General features: G+C 46.9%; 1 protein-coding gene across 3 annotated transcripts in view; it reads left to right on the forward strand.

Moving 5' to 3' along the window:
- The window catches only part of CAP2 (cyclase associated actin cytoskeleton regulatory protein 2), a 160,307-nt gene that overhangs the window by 134,068 nt on the left and 12,324 nt on the right, over nucleotides 1-13,915 (forward strand). For all 3 annotated transcript variants that reach the window (XM_070074307.1, XM_002720865.5, XM_070074305.1), the window contains exon 8: nucleotides 13,111-13,300. In XM_070074307.1, the coding sequence (XP_069930408.1) occupies nucleotides 13,111-13,300 (190 nt within the window). The remainder of the gene's footprint in view (nucleotides 1-13,110; nucleotides 13,301-13,915) is intronic.

A 13,915-nucleotide genomic window follows, 5' to 3' on the forward strand; every position in this document is an offset into this window, starting at 1 on the left:
TCTTTGATGGGTATACTCTGCTATCTTTAACCCTGGAAAGTTTTCCCATGGAAAATTTAATTTTATCTCTCCTTGTTTTCTCTTATGAGAAATTGTATTTTCAAACTGCCAATGCTGGCAGACAAGAAAAAAAAGACAATCTGGAAATTCCAGATTTGGTCCAGACGTCGGTAGCCAAGCCAAGCCAAACTAATAATTAAAGCTACTTATCAAGACCATGTATGCAAAGTGTCTAGATCTCTTGTATTCTATGGGGGTCTACTCTGAGAGCTTGCTCTGCTTTTGTCAAAAATGTCCAATTTGTGGGGCCGGCACTGTGGCGCAGCAGGTTTAATGCCCTGGCCTGAAGTGCCGGCATCCCATATGGGCGCCGGTTCTAGTCCCAGCTGCTCCTCTTCTGATCCAGCTCTCTGCAATGGCCTGGGAAAGCAGTAGAAAATGGCCCAAGTCCTTGGGCCCCTGCACCAACATGGGAGACCCGGAAGAAGCTCCTGGCTCCTGACTTCAGATCAGCGCAGCTCCAGTCATTGCAGCCAATTGGAGAGTGAACCATCAGATGGAAGACCTCTCTCTCTCTCTCTGCCTCTCTTCTCTCTGTGTAACTCTCTGACTTTCAAATAAATAAAATCTTAAAAAAGTCCAATTTGGGCAAGTAGAACAGAAATCACCATATGTTTTCTGAAGAGACACATCCAGATAATGAATTTCAAAAAGTTGATGGAATTAAAAGATACATTTATTTGGCTGCAAAAGATTTTTGAAATCCATGCAGTTTTTTTTTTCCATAATATGTATTTTTCATGAGCCTTTCAAAGACTCCTCTACGTGTAGATTTCAACACTTTCACATCCAAATGAATTTCTCTTTTAATTCCATTTTTTCACAAACGTGTTGAAGTACTCTCAGGAATTCAGAGTATGACAAGCGTCAACACACTGGGTTACTGGTTTGCCGGTCCTCGAGTAGACGGTGTGTGTCAGTTTTCTCACGTGAAGCTGATACCGTTTTGCAGAAGCAACTTTGATTTTCCGTTTCGTCGTCTACAGCTGAAGTTCTGGCTCAGGTGGACCATCAGAGGACAACACACAAAGGCAGGGGGAGGCGGGAAGAGAGGCGGAAGAGTGAAGTCAGAGACCATAGGTGAAATCATGAGGTTAGGGTTTTGGTTTTGGTTTTTAAATTATTTTTTTAATTATTTATTTGAAAGGCAGAGAGACAGAAATTCATCTCCCATCTGCTGGTTCACTTGCCAGATGCCCACAATAGCCAGGGCTGAGCCAGGGCAAAGCTGGAACCAGAACTCAGTCCAGGTCTCCCACCTGGTGGCAGGGACTCAGCAACTTGAGCCATCAGCACTGCTGCCCCAGGGGTTCACACTGGCAGGAAGCTGGAATCAGGAGCAGAGGCAGGAGCCAAATTCAGGTGCTGTGCTACAGGCTGTAGGTGTTCCAAGCCGGGTCTGAACTGCTAGGCCGAACACCTGCCTTGAGACGTGATCTCTCCCCATTCATTCGTAACCTAGGATAAGGATGTTAGGAGCTTTGCCTGTGAAGATACCTGTTCAAAGTGGCCCCACATTTCCTTAAAAATTATGGGACCATCTGTTTCTACCTGGTCTCACAGCAATGTGCTGTTTCCTAGAAGAAATAGGAAATAGTCCCCAAACAGACCTTATAAAAATGGCTAACACACAGTATGCTGAAACTATTATTCAGCAGTATTATTAACAATTCTGTTTTCTTGGAAAGGTCCCCAGAAACTTTGTTTTCATTGGCAAAAGAAGTCTCAGAATTCTAAGAAGTGATAAAAATAAGAGAAGAGAGGCTTTAGTCCAGTCACTCTGGCTCAGTTATGTTGTATGGACGGATCATCTGACACTCTATGGGCAACCTGTTTTCCTGATTGTAGTTGTTTTCTTTTTTTAAGATTTATTTATTTATTTGAAAGAGTTACACAAAGAGGAGAGTCGGGGAGAGGGGTGTCTTCCATCTGCTGGTTCACTCCCCAAATGGCTGCAACGGCCGGAGCTGCGCTGACCTGAAGCCAGGAGCCAGGAGCTTCTTCCCTGTCTCCCAAGGACCAAGGCCATCTTCTACTGCTTTCCCAGGCCACTGCAGAGAGCTGGATTGGAAGTGGAGCAGCTGGGTCTCGAACTGGTGCCCGTATGGGATGTCGGCGCTTCAGGCCAGGGCGTTACCCCACTGCGGCACAGCGCCGGCCCCTGTAGTTGTTTTCTAATGAAGCTGGGATCCAAATATGAATGTAAAAGTTTACAAGTTCTTATGGAAATGGACAGATTCAGAAATGTATCAATTTGGTTTTGGTGTGTGCGCATGTGTGTGTGTGTGCTTTAATTTTAATTAACACCTAGTAGTAACTATAAATATTTATGGGCTACAGTGTGATGTTTCAGTTCATGTATACAGTGTGTTAACCATCAGATCCCTGTAGTTAGCATTTCCAGGTGTATCATTTCCTGGTGTTTGGGACGTCCAAGCTCCTCTCTTCTAGTTCTTCTCAAATATATACGAGGCTGTTGTGAACCACAGGCACCCCGGGGTGTTCCTGCAGAGTTAGTGCACTCTGGCTTACTCCTCTTTCTGTATTTTGATGCTCTATATCCAACCTTCGTCCATCTCTCTCCCCTAACCCTTCACAGTCTTCACTGACATTGAGAACACACAGTATGTGTCTTTCTGTGCCTGACTTCCTCTACATAATGCCATCCAGTTCCATCCATTTCGCCCCCAATGACAGCATTTCATTGCATTGTATGGCTGATTAACATTCCATCGTGGGTACCTTAAGCCACATTTTCTTCATCCATTCATCCATCATTAGACACCTAAGTTAATTCCATTATATTGGCTATTGTGAATAGTGCCCCAGTGAACACGGGAGTGTGGGTATCTCGTGGATAACACTAATTTCATTTCCTTTGGACATATGCCCAGAAATGGGGTAGCTGGATCATACATATGGCAGATCTATTTTTAGTTTTCTGAGGAACCTCAATATGTTCTCCCTAGTGGCTCTACCAATTTACATTCCAAACAACAGTGTATGAGATTTCCAAGCATCCTCGTCAGCACTTATTATTTTTTTGCTTTTTCAATAATGGCCAGTCTGGGGTGTGTTTAGATTTGCATTTCCTCGATGGTTAGTGATGTGAGCATTTTGGAAATATATCAATTTCATTGTTACTGACCAAAGCACATCTTGCAGAAAACAGAAAGAAACTGGTTTAGCAATCCAAAATATAAGCATGCCATTCATGATGGCTTTGGAAAGTGTATTTTGCTGCAAGGCAGACTGATTTCTGTGCCTAAAAGTACTTTGTTCTGAAGATACTAGTTCTTTCTTTTAATCCCGCCCTCCTAGTGTCATAGGTGAGATGTTTGTCATCATGTTTCATGTGCCATAGTCCACAAGGCCACTTGAAAATGTTAATAAACAGTAGTTTGTAAAGAGAATCAGTTGCAAAATGCTGTGAGTGCCTACAGTTGCAGCATGAAGATATGAGTGTATTTGTGGTTTGAAATGGCTTTGTAATTTTTAAATTGCTTTCAAGTATAGAACTGGGGCACGTGTAAGTTGTCACTGCCACCTGGAGTGACACTTAACAGGAAGCCAGGTGACTCATGGGCCAGGGTGTTTCAAAGAACAGCCAAGAATCTGACCCATCCCCGCTCGGCAGGGAGCCATGTGGGGGTGGGGGACATAAAACCCACACCACACCACTGCATGTCAGCTGCTTCATTTTGTGGCTTTATCTGCAATCTCCACAAATACGTAAAGACAGATGGCTCAAAATATTGCTCTCTCTAAGCTAGCTTTATGGAAGACATCTCTTAACAAAAGCTCTGTTGTAAGCAACAGATTCTGCCTGTTCCAAGAAACTGTCACGTGGTGTTTTAATTTTCTTGGTCTTTGCTTTTTAAACTTTGGTTTAAAAAAAAAAAAAAGTAACCAAGATATAGGTTATAGGTTGCCTGACCTATTCTGCAAATTGAAGACAAATGTTACCTGGGAATGTTTCTCCCTTGCTTAAATCCTCTTGCTGTCTGCTGTTAGGACAAAGGGGTCTACAAGGCACCGGATGGTGTGGTGGGAGCCTACATTGCTGTAGCCTCTGCTCCGGCCCCCTGCCCCTGCCTTCTCCAGGAGAGCTGGTCACTCCTTGTGTGCCCCAGCATCCCTTGTTCATGTGACAAATATAAAACTGCCTCTGCAGTTACTCTCCTGGGAACCCAACTCCACGGATGCTCATCTCTGCTATAAGCTGGCATGGTGTTTTCATGTAACCTGTGCACCTCCTCCCATATACCTGAAGTCGTCTCTGGCTGTAATGCCTACTATGAGGGAAATGTTAGGTAAATAGCTGGTGCTCTGTGTTTATTCAGGGAATAATGATGAGGGAAAAAGTCTGTACATGCTGGTTGTCTCAGTCTACAGCTAGCTGAAACAGGGGATCAGGCACCTGCAGATTCAAGATTATGAGCTTCTAAAAAAAAAAAAAAAAAAAAAAAAAAAAAAAAAAAAAAACAGGACTTGGGAGCAGGCTAAGGCACCACTGGGAATGGCCACACCCCAATGGGAGTGCCTGGGTTTAAATCCCAGCTTTGCTTCCTGATTCTAACTTTCTAACTGGTAGCAGGTGATGGTTGCCAGTGTGGGAGACTTGGATTAAATTCCCAACTCCTGGCTTCTGCTGGGCCCAGCCCCAGCTATTGCAGGCATTTGGAGGAGTGAACCAGCAGTTGGGAGCAAGCTCGTTCTCACTGTGTGTGTGTGTGTGTGTGTGTGTGTGTGTGTGTTTCTAAGACAGGACTTAGGCCTGTTTCCTCATTGTGTACCCAATTCCCAGCAAGGTAGCACCAGGTAAATATTTTTTGAGTAGACCAGCAAATGAGCCTTGCTTTCTCACTTCATGCTCAGTCCACCTACTAACAAGTTAGATTCCGTATAGAGAGAATCATCTGCTACCCCTCTGGGCCTAAAACTCTTAGAACTTGAAATGTGAACATTGAAGATTTCCAAGCAACTTCAGAACTACAGATTTTAGCCTGAAAACTTTTGCAACTAATTTGTTTAATGTAAATAGTTGTATTTCACTTTTTGTTTCATTGTGTCACAGGGACAGGAACTCGCCTTCGTCCTACTTTTTACAAGCTCAACCAAATGGATAATTCAAGTAATTTTTTCACCTAATCTAGATCCAAATTTGTACCAAATAATTAAGGCAAGATGTTGGTGGCGAGAATAAGGTGGTAAGAGTAGATTGCTAGCTGTCGATTACATACGTCATTGCCACCAGCAAAGCAAGGTGGAGACTCCAACTAAGAACTGGAAACCACTTTCATTTTAAAAAAAATATCTAAATCCTAGAGAAATCAAATGATTAGTAGTTACTCCACAAAGTAACATTTAATGAGGACAAATTTCAGTGCACATTAGCATAGACCTTTATTATATATAATATAGTTATATATTATATACGGCATATATAACCAAAAACTGACAAGCATTCCACATGCAGCATACAATGGGTTCATTATTTTATAGCCACAGTTCACATATTTAAAAACAGAGGAAGCAGCTGTTCCCAGGACATTTGAAATTAATTTAGAGAAAGGGATTTGCGGCACACTGACTTTTTAAAAAGTCTTTGTGCCCAAAAAAAGTATAGAATCAAACATCTGCTCTCAAAAATAATCTTAATAGAGCTTAAAGGCAGCATGTTTAGGATTTGTGCTGTATTCTTGCAATATAACTGAAGCTTGTACCCTGAATATGGCCATGTAAACTCATAACTGTGCTGCGTTTTGTTTAAGTTGGAAGCCACTGTTAGATGATTTTAATAGAATGTACTTTTTGAATTGTCCCCAGTCTGAGGCCCCAAGACACTTAAGAAACTCATGTCATCAACAAAGAAAGTAGGGTTTTTTTTAGGTTTATTTATTTATTTGAAAGGGAGAGTGACAGAGAGAGGGAAAGACAGAGAGAGAGACAGCTCTTCCATCCACTGGTTCATTCCCACATGTCTCCAACAGCCCAGGTTGGACCACGCTAAAGCCAGGAGCCGGGATTTCTTTCCCGGTCGACCACATAGATGGCACAGACCCAAGTACTTGGACCATCATTTACTGCCTCTCGAATATATTAACAGGAAGCTGAATCAGAAGCAGAGGCGAGGCTTGAACCCAAGCACTGTGATATGGGATGCAGGCATCCCAAGCAGCAGCTTACCCACTATGCCACAACACCTGCCCATTGAAAGTTTCTGGAAAAGCATCTGTGTGTAGGTCATTGCCACTTAAGACTAAGTCTCCACTCAGTTCCTACCCAGGAGACCTCTGTTCAGCCACCAGCTTCACTTCCCCCTCCAGGTGGCCTTGTGCAAGTCACACAGCTTTCTGATGCATTACTATACACTATAGAAAACAAAGGGAATGGGAGCCAGTGCTGTGGCGCATCGGGCTAACACCCTGGCCTGAAGCTCCAGCATCCCATATGGGCGCCAGTTCAAGACCCAGCTGCTCCACTTCCGATCCAGCTCTCTTATGTATCTCTGGATACATAAGCAGTGGAGGATGGCCCAAGTCCTTGGGCCCCTGCACCCGTGTGGGAGACCAGGAAGAAGCTCCTGGCTCCTGACTTCAGATCAGCGCAGCTCCAGCCATTGCGGCCAATTAGAGAGTGAACCAGCAGATGGAAGACCTCTCTCTCTCTCTCTCTCTCTCTCTCTGTAACTCTGACTTTCAAATAAATAAATATTTTTTTAAAAAAAGAAAGGAAAATAAGCGTTAGGGTAAAACTCATTGCAAAAGGATGTGTTAGAGAAGACTCTGAGAAGAACCAGAAATACCCGGAGTGGACAGTGTTAGTCTGCGCATGCAGGTCTGAGCAGGTGGGCTCTGGGCAGAGCAGTGAGTACCGTCTGCAGGCTGGCCTGGCCGTTTTTCAGGGTTTCTGGGCTAAGCAGCAGGGAGGAGACCCCAGCTGGTGTGGTCACGCGCAGGCTCCCTGGGCAGGCACCGCAGGTTCAGAGGCTCTGCCCAGGCCTCATTCTCCCGCCTTCCTGAGAGGTGTGCCCCTCTGCAAGTGCTCCTTCTACATCTCTAGCTTCCGGTGCTGTGGAAAGCAGGAGGCAGTGGGTCACTCAAGGGGCAGCTGAGGCCACAGCCAGGGTCTGACGCTCTCGTCCTAGCCAGTCTGGACAGCCTGGGGCATTCATCTCTAAAAGGAAATCATGCTGAGGGGTGGAACCCTTCAATCTCTACCCCCAGCAGAGCAGAACAACAAGAACACTAGCCAGAGAGAGCCAGGGTCTAGGTACAAGGACCTTGCTACTGGCAGGCTGGCGCCGCGGCTTAATAGGCTAGTCTTCCACCTTGCGGCGTTGGCATACCAGGTTCTAGTCCCAGTTGGGGCGCCAGATTCTGTCCCGGTTGCCCCTCTTCCAGGCCAGCTCTCTGCTGTGGCCAGGGAGTGCAGTGGAGGATGGCCCAAGTGCTTGGGTCCTGCACCCCATGGGAGACCAGGAGAAGCACCTGGCTCCTGCCATCGGATCAGCGCGGTGCGCCGGCCGCAACGTGCCAGCCGCGGTGGCCATTGGATGGTGAGCCAACGGCAAAGGAAGACCTTTCTCTCTGTCTCTCTCTCTCTCACTGTCCACTCTGCCTGTCAAAAAAAAAAAAAAAAGGACCTTGCTACTGTGACCAGTGGGGACTTAGGAAAATTGCATAAGAGCCCAGTTTCCAGAACCAGGGCACCCAGTTGCCACAAAAGCAGCATCAAAGCTAGTGTTGAGGACTCGGCGGTTAAGCCGCCGCCTGCAATGCCAGCATTCCATATCAGAGCACCAGTTTGAGATCTGGCTGCTCTGTTTCCAATCCAGCTCCCTGCTAATGCACCTGAGAAATAGCAAAAGATAGCCTAAGTATTTGGCTCGCTGCTACCCACGTAGGAGACTCAGATGGAGTTCCTGGCTCCTGGCTTTGGCTTGGCCCAACTCTAGCCATTGCAGCCATTTGAGGAGTGAATCAGGGGATCGAAGATCTCCCTGTATCCCTCGCTCTCTAACTCTGCCTTTCAAATAAATCCAAAAAATAAAAAGCAGCATCAAGGGTGACAACGCTGAGGTGCCAGTATCAAAGCCCAAGATGTCTTCTGTCCCCTTAGGATGAACACTGATGGCAGAGCTGGCCGTAGGACCCAGGTCCGCTGCTAGAGCATGAGGGTTGCAATGGAGGTGCAATCCAAGCTGGGTTATTACACCTCTCCCATTCCTTCATCTACGCCTATTCTAACCAGAGGCACGAGAACAATGCTACACATGTGTGGAGGCAGCACAGACTTCTATATCTTTAATTTGGCTGGTGGCTGTTTTTAAAGGGGGGAGAAGGGAGGAAGGAGGCGTTTGGCACAGCTGTTAGGACTTCACTTGGGATGCCTTGCATTGCAGATTGGAGTGCCTAGGTCCACTGCTGCCTCCAACTTCCTAGTAATGCATACCCCAGGAGGTAGCAGCTGTTTGCTCAAGTAGCTGGCTTCCTGCCATCCACATGGGAGACCCAAAATGAGTTCTAGGCTCCCAGGTTTGGCCTGGCCCAACCCTGGCTGTTGTGAGAACTAAGGAGAGAGCCTGCAGATGGGAGGCTTTTTCCTCTCTCTCTTTTTGTCTCTCCACTTCTAGAATAAACTAAATATTTATTTGAATAATTTTTAAAATAGGTATTTATTTGGAAGAGTTACAGAGAAGGAGAGTTAGAGACAGAGAAAGAGAGAGGGAGAAAGAGAGAGAGATCTTCCATCCACTGGTTCACTCCCCAAATGGCCACAACGGCTGGGGCTCGGCCAGGCAGAAGCAAGGAACCAGGAGCTTCTTCCAGGTCTCCCACATGGGTGCAGGGGCCTAAGTGTTTGGTCTATCTTCTGCTGCTTTCCCAGGCACATTATCAGGGAGCTGGATTGGAAGTGACCCAAACCGACACCGTACCGGATGCTGACACTACAGATGGAGGCTTAACCTTCTACACCACAGCACCAGCCTCCTAGATAATTTTTTAAAAGTCTGAATATAGTATAAAAGGTTTCCTTGAAGAATATTTTAGAATCAAACAGACATGTGCTTGAATTATGTCTCTGCCATTGAGAATTGAAATTTTTTATTTTATTTAAGGTATGCAAACTTCACGTATTTCATATGTACAGATTTAGGAACATAGTGATACTTCCCACGCTACCCTCCCCCCCCCCGCCCACCCTCCCACCCTTCCTCCTCCTCCTCCCCCTCCTATTCCAACTCTTAATTTTTACAAAGATCTACTTTCAGTTTACTTTATACTTGTAAGATTAATTAAATAGTCGATTTCCTGATTTATTTTCTGCTAGGGAAGTGCTTCAGTACAGTCTGGGTAGCATGGTTGTACTGATTAAGGTTAACCCCTGCACCCAGGAGATGGAGGTTGTCCCCAGACTTGTCAGCACCTGGGAGTCCCTCACCTAGGGAGCCTCAGAAAAGTACACATGTCTCATCTTACGTCACCTCCACCCCCAGAGAGTATTTGCAGTGTGGCCTGGGCGTGGGAATTTTTCGCAGATCCCTAACATGTTTTGAATGAGTTTGGGAGCCCCTGGCATAGAGCCTGCCATGTGCTGGGCCTTAAAAATCTGTTGAATGAATGAAAATCATCAGTGCCCGGCACCCCTGCTAGACTTAGGGCAGCACACGGCTCCCTTCCTCTCCTCTGCTTTTTCCTGGGACATTGAACTTGTCAGGCCATGACTGGCAGCCAGGCCCATGCAGGAAGGCCGACAGCTCTGGCGCCCGCTGTGCTCACGTCCTACAGAAAGAGAAGAAGGGACCGCGGTACAGATAAGTTAGTGTGCGAGGGGCGGCCGGCGGAGATCCAGTTAAGCGAAGGTCTGATCAGTTTGGTGCTGGGTGCTCCGCACTGCAGAGTGCCTGAATGCTGACTGAAAAGGAGCCCTGGAAACACGAGCCTGGGCTGTGCTGTGGCTGGGCAGACAGGAAGGGTCTGCCCAGCGCAGTTTCAGCTGCTCCCAAGCGCTCCTGTTTTTTTGGCTTTCATTTTCAACATCAGTGGCCGTAAATCCTATGCCTGCCATTCCTGCGTCACCTCTCTGAATAGATCAGTGGTCCAAAAAAAGTTGATTATGTGGCTTATCAGCTTCAGGATCCTTTAATGGCTCATAGAATGGATCCCGGGAGCCATGGAACCAACTAAGTGATTCTGTTAGGAGCCGGTATCACCTTCCCTTTCCCCAAAAATCAGACCATAGAGCCATGAGCGGTTTGGAGGGTGGGGACAGGGCCTGTTCCATCACCAACTCGATAAGTTATTATGTAATTGGGAGGAAAAGTATTTCTTGACTTTTGGTGTGTGTCACTGAGGACAGGAATATTTGCTTGATGCGCAAAGCTCCTATTTATGGTCTTTATGATTCAGAACAAATTCTCAAATTTCACCCCTATAACACAATAGAAAACATTTCACATGCTGGGGGAAGATTGATCTCTGAAATCATTTCTCCTTGACCCAGGAATCCTGATGGCGCCAGGTTGGTTATAGAAACATAAAAGCCTTGCAAATTATATCTGTAGGAAGTAAGAACTCCAGCCTGCTGGGTTTTTAAGTCTTGCATTCTGAATAAGAGAAGAATCTATTTTCAAGGGAATTCTACACTTAATAGGGATTGTGGAAGTACTTGGAAATAGCTTGTTTTCTTTTTCGAGCGGCATCTACTGTACTACTAGACTAAAACTTGATGAAGTTAAGGGCTGTGTATTTGGCTTAGCAGTCAGATGCCTGTGATCCCACATCAGAGTGCCTGGGTTCAAGCCCCAGCTCTGGCTCCTGACTGCAGCTTCCTACTATTGGAGACCCTGGAAGGCAAGAGGTGAGAGCTTAGGTGTGTGATTAGTTTCATTCCCCAGTCTGGGGCTGTTTAAGCAATTGGAGAGTAAACCAGTGGGTGGGAGCTCCCTCTTTCACTCAAATAATTTTTAAAAATTAATAACTTCTGGGGCCAGCACTGTGGTGCAACAGGTTAAAGCCATGGCCAGCAGTACCAGCATCCCATATAGGTGCCAGTTCGAGTCCCAGCTGCTCCACTTCTGATCCAGCTCCCTGCTAATGCACCTGGGAAGGCAGTAGAGGATGACCAAAGTTCTTGGTTCCCTGCCACCCACTTGGGAGACCTGGAAGAAGCTTCTGGCTCCTACCTTCAGCCTGGCCCAACCCTGAATGTTGCAGCCATTTGGGGAGTGAATCAGCAGGAGTGTGAACCTCTCTCTCTGTCTCTCCTTCTGTCTTTAACTCTGGCTTTCAAGTAAATAAATAAATCTGTTAAAAAATTAATAACTTCTTGATTTTGACACATCATAGTACTGAGTTGTTTATGAAAATAAGAATATACTGTATTTATTATTTATATTCTGCATTTATGTGATGTTTTACCTGTGTACTTGGTATTTAAAATATATGAACCTAAGTCACATTTCAACACTCCCAATTTTTTTAAGTTGAACTAGTTTATAATTCCTTATTAGAGGTATACAGTTCCACCTCCAAGTCTAAAAGTAAAGTGACTGGGGCTGGTGCTGTGGCACAATGGGTTAAAGCCCCAGCCAGCAGCACCAGCATCCCATATAGGTGCCAGTTTGAGTCCCAGCCGCTCCTCTTCCGATCCAGCTCTCTGCTATGGCTTGGGAAAGCAGTAGAAGATGGCCCAAGTCCTTGGGCCCCTGCACCCACGTGCGACACCTGGAAGAAGCTCCTGGTTCCTGATTTCAGATCAGCTCAGCTCTGGCCATTGCAGTCATTTGGGGAGTGAACTAGAGGAATGGAAGACGTCTCTCTCTCCCTCTCTCTAGCTCTACCTCTCTCTGTAACTCTGTCTTTCAAATAAATAAAATAATTCTTTTTTTTTTTTTTTTTGACAGGCAGAGTTAGACAGTGAGAGAGAGAGACAGAGAGAAAGGCTTTCCTTCTGTTGGTTCATCCCGCAAATGACCCTTACGGCTGGCGCGCTGCGCTGATCTGAAGCCAGGAGCCAGGTGCTTCCTCCTGGTCTCCCATGCAGGTGCAGGGCCCAAGGACTTGGCCATCCTCCACTGCCTTCCCGGGCCACAGCAGAGAGCTGGACTGGAAGAGGAGCAGCCGGGACAGAATCTGGCACCCCGACCGGGACTAGAACTCGGAGTGCCGGTGTCGCAGGTGGAGGATTAGCCTAGTGAACCACAGCACCGGCCAATAAAATAAGTCTTAAAAAAAAAAAAAAAAAAAAAAAAAAGTAAAGTGGCTTTTATCCCAAACTGGTCTGTGTGTGTTTCTATCCCACTTGCTTGAAGCACCGTGCAGCTGTCATCCATGGGGACCTTTCAGAACGTTAAAATAGTCCCTGTCTTCTCTGTCACCTTTTACTGCCATTTGAATTTGTTAGACCTTCACGTTGAAAACAAGGACTGCCCTTCACACAGCAGAGAAAGTAAGAATAAGCACAGGTCTTGCTCTGGAAGACTGATTTTCCCCGGGTTTGACGACTGACTGTCAGATCGGTTGCAGCCCCTCCAACGTGTCCATACTCTTTGTCTGGTGGTCAGCTTGAGGCTTCCATATCTGGAAAACGACTTCCAGAGCGTCCAGCATCTCTCCCTCTAGCTGGTCCAAAAGGCTCAAAATCACCTAATAACCATCCGCTGTTTGTCTCTCCCACTCTCATCAGGGATTGTGATTTCGAGTGTCGCTAAAGAGCTCATCTTCTTGTCAATTTGTACTGCTTTTTTCTAATAACTAGGCCAGCTTCATTCCTGTCCTGAGCCTTGGACATGAACTTGTGACCAGGCCTCTGTTCGCCTCTGAGTTGGCAGCAGGACTCCTGGCCATGCAGATTCTACTGGCAGCCGTGCTCTGTGTTCCCAGGGTGGACCCCGGCTCAGCCCCAGGACCCCCTGCACAGAACCACTGTGCCTGAGTGTGCCTCCTGGGAACCCTGGTGCCAACAGGTTCCAAGTCACTCCAGCAAGATCCCAGCTGGGGCTTCAGTCTCGGTGCCATGCTCTCCACCTTCTGTGTTCCACAGGGTCCCGTCGCGTCGACAGCCTCAACGTTTTCTGTGGTCTCCTCCGGGCCGGGTCTCCCGCCGCCCCCTCCTCCTCCGCCCCCTCCAGGGCCACCTCCGCTTTTTGAAGCCGAAGGCAAAAAAGAGGCGTCCTCTCCTTCACGCTCAGCTTTATTTGCCCAACTGAACCAGGGAGAAGCAATCACAAAAGGTGAGAAAGTGGGACCTTGAGGGTGTCCCTGTTCCCCCTGGAGCACCAGGCACAGACACCCGGAGCCCCAGGGGACCTCAGTCCATCCCAGTCCTCAGCATACAGGGAAGGCGGGAGCTGCAGTGCTGCAGGGACTAGAAGGAGCTCAGACACCCTGGGTTCCCAGTTGCTTCAGCTTCAGCTCCTGGTGCCTTAGCATCCTCTTCTACAGCCACGAGGTCAAGATCGAGGGAAACAAATGTAGCAAACAGTAGCACCTCTGTGTATGCATCACACTGAGCTGACTGTGTTCTCTTGGTGAACAGTTGACTTTTTTTTAAAGATCATACAACATTAAAAATATATCAGGATCATGGGGCCAGCATTGTGGCTTAGTGTGTAAAGCCGCCGCCTACAACACCGGCATCCCATATGGAGTCCCAGCTGCTGCATTCCCAATCCAGCTCCCTGCTAATGGCCTGGGAAAAATACCCACGTGGGAGACCTGGAAGAAACTCTGGCTCCCAGTGTCAGGGTGGCCCAGCCCCAGCCATTGTGGCCATCTGCGGAGTGAACCTCTGCATGGAAAATAATTTCTCTCTCTCTCTCTCTCTCTCTCTCTCTCTCTCTCTCTCT

The sequence above is a fragment of the Oryctolagus cuniculus genome, chromosome 5 (genome assembly GCF_964237555.1).
Source record: "Oryctolagus cuniculus chromosome 5, mOryCun1.1, whole genome shotgun sequence".
In the NCBI taxonomy this organism is placed as follows: Eukaryota; Metazoa; Chordata; class Mammalia; order Lagomorpha; family Leporidae; genus Oryctolagus; species Oryctolagus cuniculus.